General features: G+C 38.6%; 1 protein-coding gene across 1 annotated transcript in view; it reads right to left on the reverse strand.

The window, feature by feature from the left end:
* Positions 1-15467, reverse strand: part of ADSS2 (adenylosuccinate synthase 2) — a 44137-nt gene that overhangs the window by 9862 nt on the left and 18808 nt on the right. Inside the window, exons 3-10 of the mRNA XM_054162325.1 lie at positions 15006-15074; positions 14350-14400; positions 12094-12160; positions 7523-7630; positions 7178-7259; positions 5301-5427; positions 1415-1569; positions 384-508 (exon numbers count right to left, since the gene is read on the reverse strand). Coding sequence (XP_054018300.1) covers positions 384-508; positions 1415-1569; positions 5301-5427; positions 7178-7259; positions 7523-7630; positions 12094-12160; positions 14350-14400; positions 15006-15074 — 784 coding nt within the window. The remainder of the gene's footprint in view (positions 1-383; positions 509-1414; positions 1570-5300; positions 5428-7177; positions 7260-7522; positions 7631-12093; positions 12161-14349; positions 14401-15005; positions 15075-15467) is intronic.

Genomic DNA, 15467 nt, shown 5'->3' on the forward strand with positions numbered 1-15467 from the left:
CACTGATGAGTTTACATCTTTCTTATTTTGAAACAAAATGTATCAGGTTTTAAGGCCTTTCTAATACTTTTGGTTTTAAATTGGTGGGACAACGAGGCAGGTAACTTGAAGAATCAAGTAAGCACCAAGATATGTAAATGTTCTTGGATCATTTAAAATGAGAAATAATGTGCTACAAGGGAGAAAAACAAGTACGAAAATGTCAAATAGAGAAACATTTAATGCTAGGAAAAATGAGGGACAGTTAATTTATCAATGTAGCAAATCAATCAACAAATCAACACTATGAGTCTGAATTTACTAAATAGTGTATGTGTAGTTTACAGTAATCTGTACATTTCATGATTTCATGTCGAGTTGCCAGAAAAGCTGTCAAAACTCACGCAGTAAATCCGTTAATCATGTAGGCATATCGAAGCAACACAAGGTCCAACCAGCCACATCTTCTCTTTCTACCAGTGGTAACACCAAACTCTTTACCTCGCATTTGCAGCAATTCTCCGATTTCCTAACAAAGAGAAAAACTATTACATGAGCCTCTTTTGGGGTTTTTTTTTTGTAGTCTTCAACACATGATGCAGGCATATACTTGCAACATTTTACAACATTTTAAATTGCCTTAAAAGTCTTCCCCCAGTGTTTCACAAAGCTGTCCACTGGGACAAATACAGAAATACAAAATGCAATTTCAATCAAAAGAATGCTAGTTGAGAGGATCTCTCAGAATTTATCCCTGCTTTAGCCATAGGAATGTCTGAGAAACTGACAATCAGATTTGGGGGTCACAGAATCACCAAGGTTAGAAGAGACCTCAAAGATCAAGTCCAACCTGTCACCACAGACCTCATGACTAAACCATGGCACCAAGTGCCACGTCCAGTCCCCTCTTGAACACCTCCAGGGATGGTGACTCCACCACCTCCATGGGCAGCCCATTCCAATGGTGAACGACTCTCCCAGTGAAGAACTTTCTCCTCACCTCGAGCCTAAATTTCCCCTGGCGGAGCTTGAGACTGTGTCCTCTTGTTCTGGTGCTGGTTGCTTGAGAGAAGAGACCAACCCCTCCCTGGCTACAACCACCTTTCAGGTAGTTGTAGAGAGCAATAAGGTCTCCTCTGAGCCTCCTCTTCTCCAGGCTAAACAATCCCAGCTCCCTCAGCCTCTCCTCATAGGGCTTGTGCTCAAGGCCTCTCACCAGCCTCATTGCCCTTCTCTGGACACGTTCAAGTGTCTCAATGTCCTTCTTAAACTGAGGGGCCCAGAACTGGACACAGTACTCAAGGTGTGTCCTAACCAGTGCCTCTAAGAGCATTCTTCTGCTCCAGAACCAGAAGAATGAAACATCCAAACACACCATCATCTACATAAGACAGACAGGCCAAGTTATTTCACCCAGTTTCAGGTCACATCTCACATTATTTTGTTCTGTAGGAAAGGCACCAATTCCAACTCTTGTTGTATATGCTTTCACAACACCATACACTTCGCCAACGTTCTGCGGTGGCATGCCCAGTCCTGTACACACACCTCCAACTGTGCAGTTTGAAGAAGTCACAAAAGGATATGTGCCTATTAAAATAAAAACAAAAACACACACCCCCCAAAAAAACTTATTAAAACACAGGGTTTAAACTATTTAAAAATAAATAAATCTAACCTGGTGAGGAATAGCACTTGCATTGCACTTACCTTAGTTTTACAAGACTGAAAATAAAACACACAGTAAATGTATTTTGTGGTCAAGAACATATTCAGTTACTTCTAAACTTTCTATATACATTGTCTGACCATTCTTTACTGAAGAAGGTAGAAATCTTACCAGAGACAAAAGTTCACAGTATCACCAAGGTTGGAAGAGACCTCAAAGATCGAGTCCAACCTGTCACCACAGACCTCATGACTAGACCATGGCACCAAGTGCCAAGTCCAATCCCCTCTTGAACACCTCCAGGGATGGTGACTCCACCACCTCCATGGGCAGCACATTCCAATAACGAATGACTCTCTCGGAGAAGAACTTTCGCCTTACCTCGAGCCTAAACTTCCCCCGGCGCAGCTTGAGACTGTGTCCTCTTGTTCTGGTGCTGGTTGCCTGGGAGAAGACACCAACCCCTCCCTGGCTACAACCACCTTTCAGGTAGTTGTAGAGGGCAATGAGGTCTCCTCTGAGCCTCCTCTTCTCCAGGCTAAGCAAGCCCAGCTCCCTCAGTCTCTCCTCATAGGGCTTGTGCTCAAGGCCTCTCCCCAGCCTTTTTGCCCTTCTCTGGACATGTTCAAGTGTCTCGATGTCCTTCTTAAACTGAGGGGCCCAGAACTGGACACAGTACTCAAGGTGTGGCCTAGCCAATGCAGAGTACAGGGGCACAATGACTTCCCTGCTCCTGCTGGCCACAGTATTCCTAATGCAGGCCAGGATGCCATTGGCCTTCTTGGCTACCTGGGCACACTGCTGGCTCATGTGTAGGCGGCTGTCAATCAGCACCCCCAGGTCCCTCTCTGTTTGGCAGCTCTCCAGCCACTCCATAACAATTCTGAATGATTGTACAAGTGAAAAATGGGAACAAGACACCACAAAGCCATGCCTTGCTGTCTTACATAAAATATAATCACAGGGAGACTCTTAAGAAACTGGTGTTAAAAGGGCATAAAATACAAGTTCACCATTTTACATTTTGAGAGAGAAACACTCAACAAACTGGTCAGCATGTGATAAGGATGAGAAACAGCAAAGACATGTAGAATTCTAGAAAGAAAATTTTGCTGACATAATCAAAGGAAAAAAAATTATTTTTGCAATTAAAAAAAAAAAAAAACTACTTCTGGAATACAGCCTAGCTCATTAATGGTGAGAGTTTTTCTAACTTTAAATAGTCAGCTCTCATTTTAAAAGCAGCCTTGACAACAGAGATAAAAAAAATCAAAAGTGCAAATGTAAGGATTTTGAGATGTTTAACTTTTTTTTTTTTTTTTTAATAGCAATGGGAGATATATCAGGGCATGTCAGTCCTTACTTGATTTGAATTGTGAACAAATGTTTCAGCCACACAGTAATTGCATATAAGCAAGAAACTTCTACTTTATGCTTCAGAAATCTTTTTTCTTTTCATTTAAGAGTCAGAGATGGGTAAGAGAACAGTCAAGACAAAAGGAACTGAAAGCAATACAGACAACTTCAAAAAAAATCAAAATCCTTCAGTCTCTTCAGTGAGGTTTGGCAGACTAGCTTCAGATACCTCTAGATTCTTTTGGTTAACTCCTATCTCTCAAGAGAGGCAAAGGCTTACAGGTGATATGCAAGAGCTGTTTTCCAGCATTAATTGTCTTTCTTTGGACACAGTAATTTGTCTTTCTTTGGACACAGTAATTGAGCTTTTTTTTACTGACAGGTAAATATAATGAGACAGTCCTTACTCATTTTCAGCTCCCAGCATACTCTCTTGACATTGGTTTATGCTCTTTCAGTATTTAAAATGACCACAGACCCACCAATATCTACATCCCCACCTCCAGACACATGTACATGTGAGCTTCTTTATGTGCCCCAGAAAAGTGGGACGGACTGCAAGACTAGAGATTTACCATCTTTGCTGCCAACAGACACACATTCATAAGAATCACTTCAGTACTGAGATTTCCACACAACAAGGCACAGAAAATGGCTTCATTCATCACACTCAGTAATAAAATACAGCACTGCCAAATCTTTGGGCTAAAACTTGTCTGTTATAAACTCAAGTGTCAAATCTAGAGGGTACCTACCATGGAAGAGCAGATAATCTCTCCATGTGTGGATTTCATAGCACAGGCAGGAGAAAAATCTAAGTGACCCAAAGAGCTTTGTATGTTCTATAGACAGACCTGATGAGTTTCAGAGTATTTGCATTTCCCATACTTAGATGAAAACTAAAATCCTTCCTACTTACAAAAAGCAACCTCCCATACAGTTTTCTGCAAATATCTCTGTTTTGCATTAAACCTTTCCCCTTGTGTAGTGGTTTGAACCACATAATATTCCCCACTGTCAGAGTCATGAATTTATGATTACGGCATCTATGGTTCTACTGCATTACAGCCCTGGAAAGGAGAGCCTCAGGCTCTCTCACCTTTCCAATCCTTCAGCTGGTGGCTGCATTTTTGCTTGTTATGGGATTTGGACTGGCATTCCCTTTCCTGTCTGCTCTCTAGATATACTGATGTAACCAAGTATCTTTGTAGCAGAGGAGTAAAATATTCTGTTTAAATCTACTGAAAACTCCCCCTCTGCCTTTTTTTAGCCCTCCTTTTCTTATGTCCTGGTAAGGAGAGAGGGGAGAGAGGAGACAGAAGGAGGAGTGGGGGAGTTTAGCCATTACACCATGAAATACATATTTGATTATTTTCTTTTTATTTTCCTTTTGTCCTTATTAAAAAAGGAACATTCAGATTTTCATGGAAAAATTTCATGCTTACACTTACACTCTCAGACACACCTTCCATTAAGAGAGGAGGCTTTCAAACTCAGTATGTTTGGAACTGCCCAGTATCAGAACTCCTATGAGTTTAAAAGAGGGCTTTACAGGCTTTCATTTCAAACTTAAGCATCTTTCTCAAATAAAAATGGTGTTGTGACAAGGCTAGTGAGACCAAAGAAAATGTGACAAAATGCAGGAGCCAATCATACACAAAGGTATACTAATGTACCCATCTTTGAAATATAACAACAGATGTAATAAATCTAAAAAAAAAAGAAGCTTGTGATTTTATTAATAAAATTAGAGTGTTTTAAGGAAAATGCACCATTTGTAATTTCAGATTGGTTTAATCTTATCACTCTTGCCTCATTAGCCACCCAGATTACCAGTATCTTTCTTTACATCATGAAACAGTGGAAAAGTTGGTGATATGTAAAAGGTTTGAAAAAATGTAAACTCATTCTTGAAAAGTCAACATGTATTTTGCATATATACTTTCCCTCTCAAAGCCCTCCATTTTTCTTATCAAGTGCTCTCCATAAATGCATACAAATGAGTTATTTCATGTGGTGAAATGTACAGACATTGAAGTAATAGCTACACTATTTAAGAAAAGTCACCTGATCTTCACTGTCATCCAAGTAAATACTTTTGGGAAAGTCTAAAGCTTTTTGAAAAGAATTTAGTTAAAGCTTCCCTCCCACTTATTTGTTTGTCACAGAGAGTACTGTTCTTCCATAATACAAAACACAGCCGTAAGAACAGGTAAGCACAGAAGAGTTCATAGTCAGTGTTCCTCTTTCACAAGGTTAAGTATATAGCAATGTGTCTCAAGAAGATTATGCTTACCAAAATCTATGTCCAAAAGAGCTGCATTTGCACCTTCTACTAAGATCTTCTTTGGTGGTCCATGTAAAGCCTCATACATGAAATAAACACCATCTTTTACCATTGGTTTTATTTTTTCCATGTAGCCCTGAATAACACAAAGAGAGTATTGTATAGTGGAATTTAATTACAATAAAGCCAGCCATTGTACAAGTGCTATTGATCCTGCCTAACAATTCCCTTACTCCTTTTGCAAGGGAAAGTGAAAATGAAACAAAGAAATGTTCAAGATGCCTTAATATGTGAACAAGGGAAGGAAGAACATTAGATTCAAAAACACACAACAGACATGTATACATTTCCTGAAAGGAAAGAAATAACAAAATGGAAGGTAAAAAAGGATAAGAAACCCAAACAAAATATATTATAGAAATATTCAAGCTTGAGTATAATCACAATACTTGACTATATTCAGTATTTCCTTTCCAAGTGACCTAAAGTTTACCCCCCAAACCAGCATATGTACTACTAGCCACCTGAAGCCAACAAATGCACACAATTATAAAGCAGCAGCAATTTGTGATATACACACAGGTATGTTTGTAGGAAGTTATTTACTGGAATTAAGCATCAAATGCCTGAATGCCACTGACTAGCTGGATGTAAGGTGCCAGTAATGTTCAGATTAGCATTTGGTACACAGCATTTTTACCCATGAAAATATATGGACATTCTTATTCCAATGATCCACTTCATGTGAAATTTAAGACTTTGTCTTTCAGAACTGAATCAAGTGCGCCAGCATAAAAAAGTGCAACTAATTTTCCTCAAGCTATAAATACATATATTATGTTTCCACTCTTTCAGTGAGTAATCCTAAAGTATATTAAATGAAAAGGAAATCACTTTAAAACACTCAAATGTAACTGGTTTTTTAAGTTAACATAATAATAAAAATACCATAACTGAACATGGGTAACAGGTATTACCTGAAGTAAGAATAACAGAAGTGCAAAGAAGTCCATATAGCCCGTTTGAGACCTAGTAAACTGAGTATAGTGGCAACTAAAGATACAAGGATATTTTCTCTGGCCTGATTTTCTGAAAGAATTAAACATGCAGCTATGCAGATCTTCCCCTATTCCACACATACCTCAACGATTTTAAATAATTTGTCAAATTTGGTTGAAGTTTTCTAAGGGTTTAAAAAAAAAATCCCATACAGTTAAGTTCCTATAAAATATATGAACAGAAAAGCTGGGTAAAGGTAAAATACCTGAAAATTTCTTTCAAATAAGAACTCGGGTATACTGCAAAAATTGCACTAAAGGAATTAATACTAATGAAAAATCTCACAACTGTCCCAACTGTGTGGAAAACATCAAATCATAATTCATAATTAACCACAAGGCTATTTTGCTAGCAATCAGGTTTCATTAGTTCTGCTGGTATCAACTAATATTTTTTCATGCTATTACACTTTTTTTTTGCCTTAAGGCTTATAATTTTAATAATAATTTGCTTCAGCTCTCATGTGTCAGAAAGACATCAAGGAATTAATATTCTCCTTTACAATGAAACATACCCTCCCCAAATACAATCCTGGTGGGTTTTTATTTCCTACTGACCATGTCTGAGCAAATGGAAGTCAAAAATAATTCCTTCCATACGTGTCTTTTTCTTAAAGTTTACAATCTTCCTCCTGGAGCCAAATTTTGAAATGCTGCATAAATTAGAGTCAAAAGTGTCTTTAAGAACACTAGGAGACTCTAAAATAAATAGGTAGCAACTTCCCACATACTACATTTTAACTGCTCACATGAGTGCCAGGCACCAAGAAATTTACACAACAGTAACTGCACACAGTGATTGTATCATATAAACAGACACAGGCTTACCTTAAGCTTCTGCAATTCTCCTTCAATATCTATCTCTAAGGTAGGATATATCGCTTTGTACTGATTGGCTAGCACTTTGAACCTGAAAAGCAAAAATACTTCACTAAAGTTGTTTGTTTTCCTCCTCATGCTCCCACCAAACTTAGATTTTACCAGTTGCATAGCCATAATTATTCGGTGTTTTAAACAGTGAAATATTTAATAATTATAAATACAATTGTTTTCACATTTTACAGTCATTTTTACTTTAAAAAGTAACATCAACCAGGTGCAACTGCTTACACAGGGTACGACCCAGAAACTGAAGACTATGCTTACAGCCATGCATTAAAATACAGAAATTACCTCTCAGAAAATTCATCAAAATCAGAAACAAGATCACACATCCTGAGTCCACTTCGAGCTGCTTTTGAAGAATATACTGGACCAATTCCTTTTTTTGTAGTTCCCAAACTTTAAAAAGATAATAAGAATAGTTATTCTTTATATAAAACTAAGCTGATTTTTCTTTAAAGCTAATACATCCTTAGCATAAAATGAAATGCTGACAGTTGCAAGCATTGTTTTAAGCATTTAAAACATGAGATAATTTTAGCATGCAACTTAAGTTTCAGAATGTCACTGTTCATGAACATACTCAACTTCCACATACTTCTGGGTTTAAATCAGTAACTTTTCATATTTTAGTGAACTTGTACATATTTATTTGTACCCATTCCCAACTTTTCTACCAAGGGAACAGAATGTTGATAACACCCTCAAGCACTTTGAACTGAACCTAAAAATCTTCCTAAAAGAACTGTCCTGAAGACCTAAAGAAAGTCCTCCATGAAGCAACAGCATGAACAGAACGGATTTCAAGATTCTATGCATCAGTTGGAGCCAGGAAAACAGGAAAGAGTGCTGAGCATAGCTCTGCTCTTCAGTTTAAATTTCACCACTTTCATTTTTTTTCCCTGGGCAGACATACAAAGACTTACTGTCTTCAATTACAAACTCTGCATATGCAGACTACCTTGAATGTACCATACCAGAACTCAGTTCAAGAGGGATTCCTTTTCAAGTAGAAGATACAGGTCATTATGTTGAAGAGTATCAAATTTAAATGTGAGTGAACTGAAATACAGTTCAGAATCAGCACATAATTAATTTTAGTTTGGTCATTAGTACTTTGGAATAGATTCAAAACAACAATCTTGATAAAAACAAAATACTTCCAATTAGACTCAATACAAGTAAGCTCAGGGAACAACACATCTGCCTCCAGTTCAAAAAGAAAGACATTCTAATCAACTTTGCATCACACAGCTCTTTAACTACACAGGACATTGTGGCTTAAAGAATTGACTGTAGCCTCCGTTCCAATTCACACCCTTCACAATGAAATTTTTTAAGTTGAGGGTGGTTTCCATTGATTTTGTCTCATTAAGACAGGTCTCATTGATTCATACACAAGTTAAGATGTCAGATGACTGTATCTACAGAAGTTAATGTAATTGTTTAAGTATAACATACTGCATTATTTACCTTTTCTACAACCTTACTGCAAGGAAAGCTACATGAGCCTTCCTCCAGACTTTTTGAGCTACATTTGAACAGAGAAAAGCATTCAGTAAAAAAAAACAAAAACAAAAACCAACACAACACAACAAAACCCTGTTTACAATGGTCAATTTTGGAGTGCTATACACAAAAGAATTTTAGTACCAAATACACTGCGCAGTCAAATCTACAGTTAGACATGTTAGCAGGCTATTTCAATTCCCCAGCCTCAAAAAACATGAGATGGTCTTTTGATAATCAGTTTATGAGAGCCTGTTCTTAGCCAACCTGTAGCAGTACCACCTTCACTAGCCACTTATAGTTTATGAGGAAATAGATAACTTAGTGCTTTCAATCTATTAGCACTTTTAACAAGCCTGAAAACTGTTTTATTGTTGTAGAATTTCAAGAACTCCACTGAAATAAGAAATACAGTGCTTTCCAGAGTGACTTGAGTTTTTTAGATATGAATGTAACTTTGGTTTTCTATGTTGCTTTAAAACAGATTAATTGGAGAAAATTGACTATTTCTTTCATCCCTTTCAATCAGTAACACTAACTAATAAAGGGGTCCCTTTCAACAAGTAGCAGAGTGACTGACTGGTTTTAATTGCAAACATTGTCACTTGGCCATTTTAGCTTTCCCTCTATAAACAGACACTGGCTCAAACAAAATAGGTGCATATTCTTCCACATAAATACACATACATAAAATGTCTTGCACATAAATACACATACATAAAATGCATGTACATATGTTCTTCTTGTTTAGTTTTTTACTCCTAAAATAATAGGTAATGAGACAGTTGGTACAGCACAGCCAAGTGTGAAAGTCACCCACTGTAGGAATAATGGACAAGGGACCACTCATTATCAAGCTGTGTGAAACAACATATGCCCAAATCAGACACTCTCTTCAAGGTTAATGACATGGATGATACCTTACAGGATGTTAGGGGTTGGAAGGGACCTCTGGAGATCTTCAAGTGCAACCCCCCTGCCAGAGCAGGGCCATACAATCTAGCTCAGATCACACAGGAACACATCCAGACAGGCCTTGACAGTCTCCAGAGAAGGAGGCTCCACAACCTCTCTGGGAAGCCTGTTCCAGTGCTCTGTGGCCCTTACAGTAAAGTTCTTCCTCATGTTGAGGTGGAACTTCTTGTGCTGTAGTTTACATCCACTGCCCCTTGTCCTATCACAGGGTGTGAGAAGAGGCTGTCCCTCCTTCCTGACACCCAGCCCTCACATATTTATATACATTTATTAGATGCCCTCTCAGTCTTCTCCAGACTAAAAAGCTCCAGGTCTCTCAGCCTCTCCTCATAAGGCACATGCTCCAGTCCCTTAATCAACCTTGTAGTCTTTTGTTGGACTCTCTCAAGTAGATCCCTGTCCCTCTCGAACTAGGGAGCCCAGAACTGGACACAATACTCCTGATGCGGTCTCACTAGGGCAGAGTAGAGGGGGAAGACAAACTTCCTTGATCTGCTGGACACACGCCTCTTCATGCACCCCAGGATACCATTGGCCTTCTTGGCCGCAAGGGCACGTTGCTGATCCATGGAGAACTCCCTTGGGGACTCCACTAGTCACAGCTGTCCAGCTGGACTTCCCACCACTGACCACCACTCTTTGAATGCTATCTTGTAACCAGTTCCTAATCCATCTCACTGTCTGATCTTCTATCCCACACTTCCTGAGCTTACTCCCAAGGATATTATGGGAGACAGCGTCAAAAGCCTTGCTAAGGTCAAGGTAGACTACATGCACTGGTCTCCCTGCATCTACTCATTCAGTTACAACATCATAGAATGCTATCAGATCAGTCAAGCATGATTTGCCCTTGGTAAATCCATGCTGACTACTTCTGATAACCTTATTCTATTCCATGTTGTGGCAGTTTAGGCTGGCTGCCTCCTGGTCACAGCTCCAGTGTCCACCCAGTATGTGGACACAGGAAATAACATATTTCTGCCCATAAATCCTGCACCCTATGAATCTGTCTGCAAAGTCATTCTCTTTCTTCCTTCTCTGCTCCTGTGGGAGATGCTTTCCTGTTGGGTAAACGCTGGGGGAGTATCTCAGGCCTCTTAGGCCTGTTTAGGCCTAATGCCAGGGTAAGAAGGGGGAAGCAGTCTCAGACCTGGCCAGCCTGAGACTAGCCTAGTGGGGCGATGGGGGGTGGGGTGTAAGGGGGATGTGTGTGAAAAAAGAGCCCTGGGGATTTTGGGTGCACCCTCAGGTGGGGAGAAGGGAAGCTTGGGACTTTTGGATGTGGCATAAGGGACTCTGTACACGTTGGGATATCTTTATCACGATGCTTTGCAGTTTCTGTAAAATATCAGAGCTGGGCAAAGAGGAACCTAATGGAGCTCAACAATGGTACGTGCAGATCCCTGCATCGGGGGAGGAATAACACCATGCACCAGTACACATTAGGGGCTGACCGGCTGGAAAGCAGCTCCGTGGAAAAGGACCTGAGAGTCCTGGTGGACAAAAAGTTATCCATGGGACAGCAATATGCCCTCATGGCTAAGGCAAATGGCATCCTAGGGTGCACTAATAAGAGTCTGGCTGGCAGATTCAGGGAGGCTTTCCTCCCCCTCTGCCCTAGTGAGGCCAATCTGGAGTACTGTGTCCAATTCTGGACTTTCCAGTTCAAGAGAGACAGGGAACTACTGGACAAAGTCCAACAGACTACAAGGATGATTAAGGGACTGGAACATTTGTCTTAAGAAGAAAGGCTGAGAGACCTGGGGCTGTTTAGTCTGTAGAAGACTTGAGAGAGAACCTTACTAATGTCTACCAGTATCAGAAGGGTGGGTGTCAAGAAGGTGGCCAGTCCCTTTTCAGCAGTGCCCTGTGATAGGATGAGGGGCAATGGACACCAACTGGAACACAGGAAGTTCCACATCAAGATGAGAAAACACTTTTTTACTGTGAGGGTGACTGAACACTGGAACAGGATGCCCAGAGAGGTTGTGGAGCCTCCCTCTCTAGAGACTTTCAAAACCCACCTGGGCACATTCCTTTGTGTCCTGCCCTAGGTGATCCTGCTTTGGCAGGGAGGCTAGACTCAATCTCCAGCAGTCCTTCCAACCCCTACCTTTGTACGATTCTATGAATGACATTCACTTCTGACAATGAAGCATCATGAGACAGCAAATTAGTCCTATCAGACCTTTCAGTTATTTGGGAATGACAAAGGGGTTCTTCAGTCCTCAAAAACATGAATGTATTTTTACAGAACCAAATACCTCCAGTAAACAAAACATTAGGGAGCAGGAACCCTTTTAATAAAGCAAATTAAGGACTAGGAACTTCTTAAGGCAAAATACCAAGATACAATCCTTTCATATAAAACTACATACTTCTTTCCTGCTTGTTCTTGCCTCTGTTGTTCTTGGATGCCATCAGCAGCTTGGTGGAAATCAAATACTAAGAAAAATAAGTAGAAATTTGTGTGAAACAAATTACTTTATCAGTAATGATTTCTTCTAGCCCTGGTTATCAGTGTGGAAAAAAATACACACACTAAAAAAAAAAGAAACTAAATGGTAAGAATTTTTTCTCCTCTATCACAAGTTACATTTTTCACAGGGAAGAGCTCTGAGGTTTTTCAGAGACTTTTTAAGTGTTTATTTTTCTGTAATATTTGCACAATGTGTACAGATATCCTACAGAATAACTAAGCCATTTCAGCTTTCCAATGGCCCAAGAGAATGTAATCAACAACAAAGAAAACATGTAGTTTAAAAAAAAAAATCCTGGAAAATAGGTTGTAGTAAAAAAATGTCATACTGCTGAAATTTTAAGGTGGGAACTTATGTAAATATTCACATTCATTCTAAAGATTTCTTAAAGCATTTTATTTTTACATGACAACATCAATTTAAGTCCACTTGGAATTACAAAATCTCCCATCAACATGTTGTATAAATAGAAGTCCTTCTCAGAAACCCGGGTTGTATTTTTTAAAGCATTACATATTATTGACAATTATGCAAAAGTATTCCTTGTAGAACTTCTCTGTCTACCATAAAAAAAAAAAAGATAATCTCACAAATGACAAGACTCATGTCAAATACAAACAGTGGTGCAAGAGTTTTGCAGGTTGACAGAAGCCAGAGTATTTTTCTTAGGCAGTACCTGCCAAAAGTTAAACAACTAATATATACATTATTACAGAGGAAAGACTAAAGACTGAAAACTTGCAAGAAAGACTCAGTTAATAAGTACTCTAGTCTCTCAAGAGTGGGTTTACTTTGTTTGCCTTATCAGTTTATCTTTGTGTTTATTTCCACATACGCCAAATGATTTTAAAGCATTGTACTATCCCCAGCAGCTTGAATCAAATTTTGGTTGATCTTTTGTTACAGACTAATCACTCACAGATCAGATACCTATTTTATCATGGAAAGAGATCTCCAGATTGCCATCAAAACTTTTCTAGGAGAAGCATTCTGAAAGTTCATTTATGTTAATAAGTAGAATGACAGTAAACAACAGTCAATAACTGGTTCTTTTTACCTAGGACCAGTTTAGCTATGAAACCCTTCAATTACAATTTAATCATTGCTAAACAGTTTTTCTAACAATCTATTAATTTCCAAGTAATTCACCTACAGCGATTTTCTGTCCTACAGAAAGGATTTTAGTAATTCAGGAACATTTATTCAACAGTACTTTGGGTGGTTACCCCAAAGTAAAAACATCTGTTCTGAAATAGGATGTTCACTCGTTAAGCTGTTCTAGATCAGTTAAAAAGAGAAACAAATAAAGCAAACAAAACTAAACAAAAAGACAAAACAAAACCAAAAGCAAAATCTTTTTCTAGCGTTACAAGCTTTTATCTGATAAAGACTAAAAAGTTTCCATCTTCAGAAGGCAATTATCAGAGCAGCAATAACACAATTTCCTACTACCTGCAGTTACACAACTTTTATGTTACAATATCTAAAGATCTAATTTGGGGGATCAATTTATGCAATAAATTGTCCTAGGACTGATACAGAAAGAGCCTCTGAAACTGTGATGGCGGTTTGGACTCTGGCTTAGCCCAGGCTCTGAACTGCAGAGCTGCCTGGAACACATAAGCTGGAGTCAACACTTGACTGAAGAGCTCCCTGCAAGGAAGGCAGCCATTCTCTCCATCCCTATAGAGTCCCTCCCATAAAGTCTGCTTTCTGAAATACGTGGCAATTTACTTGGTAGAGAGCCCATTAGCTTGTAAGTCACACCCAGTTGCATGATTTCCTAGCAGAAAAGTTGCTATAAGCAACACTGCTTTTACAACAAAAGGGAAAATGAATCCTCCAGCCAATTACTTTCTGAACTACTTTGCAACTCTAATCTTTGGCTTGGAAAGTGAACCTGCTTTCCTGATTAGGATATGCTTATGGAATTGGATTAAAGAGACTCAAGAATATAAACATGGGAGGATCTTAAAAAAAAAAAAATCATTGGCCACTTAAGTGACATACAGAGACTTAAAGCAAAAACAAATTATATACCTATATAAAGAGATGGCTAAGAATTGTCTCACATCTACTGCCATGGAAACTTCAGAGAAAACAAAGATTAACAAAATAATAAATAAAACCACCAAACCACAAAAAGGAACTTACCAATATGAGCCCTGTCAGAAATAATTAGTCTTTTTTCCCAGCCTTCCAGACCTTAAAAAACAAAATGGAATACTTCAAATCATGTTTTGTATAGCATTTTTGTCTTCCGATGTACAAAGGATAAGTATTTTTCATGTCCAGTCTTCAGTCAATCTATTTAAAGATGAAGCAATCGCATTCCAGGGGACAAAACAGTAAGATTTCAATCACTGCAACTTGGCATCATCTTATAAAGCTGAGAATGTCAAGAGTAGTCTGCCGATTAATTCTAGCTATTCTACTACTTCCTCGGTTTCAGCAATCAATATCTTACTGGTTTTGAATAATCTAGACCACTGATTTACCTCACTTGTAACAGACTGCTGCCCAGCATAGGCACAGACATTTTCAAAAACTGAGTGCTTTAAGCAAAGAAAAATGCCTGCAGATAATTCACATTTAGAACACGTGTTCTTCTGAAACTATAGAGATTTCTTTTGTCTGTACTCCCATGAGGGCCTTGGGACTTCTAGTGAGAGGCCTGTCAGAAACTAGCAGCCTAAGAGAGCTCTGGAAAAACATATTGTACGTAACCTCTACAGAGGCATTCTCTATCTAAATCTTTTGAGGAGAGCCCCACAAACTATTTTAAGATGAGTATCTTAAAATTATCTCACCTGTTCCTTTCTTTAAGTTTTTTTCAGCTTCTTCAAAGAGTCCTGGCAAATGAATTACAACGCCGTTTCCTGAAGACAATCATGACACAAAATGTACACAATTATGCTGACCATGGGCAAAATATTCTAAGTAATTTAAAAACACTTCACATTTTGTATGCACAATATTTAAGTTTTTAAACTTTCAAGACACTGCCATTTTTATTCTTAGAAATTTGAGACTGATTTGCACCTAAAGTATGAGTTTGAATCTCTTTAATAAACTCAACAAATTTTCAATTTAGATCAAGACAAATAGTAAACAGCATCGTGGGACAGTCCAGAATGTAACTTCCTCTGCTTCCTACCCGAAATTAACATTCCTCTTTGTACTTCAGTTTAATAACCCTACTGGTTTTTTAAAAGCTTCACACATTTCTATTATCATTATAAACACTAGGATCCTCTCAGGCATTCTTCTGC

Source organism: Dryobates pubescens, chromosome 6, assembly GCF_014839835.1.
Source record: "Dryobates pubescens isolate bDryPub1 chromosome 6, bDryPub1.pri, whole genome shotgun sequence".
Lineage (NCBI taxonomy): Eukaryota > Metazoa > Chordata > Aves > Piciformes > Picidae > Dryobates > Dryobates pubescens.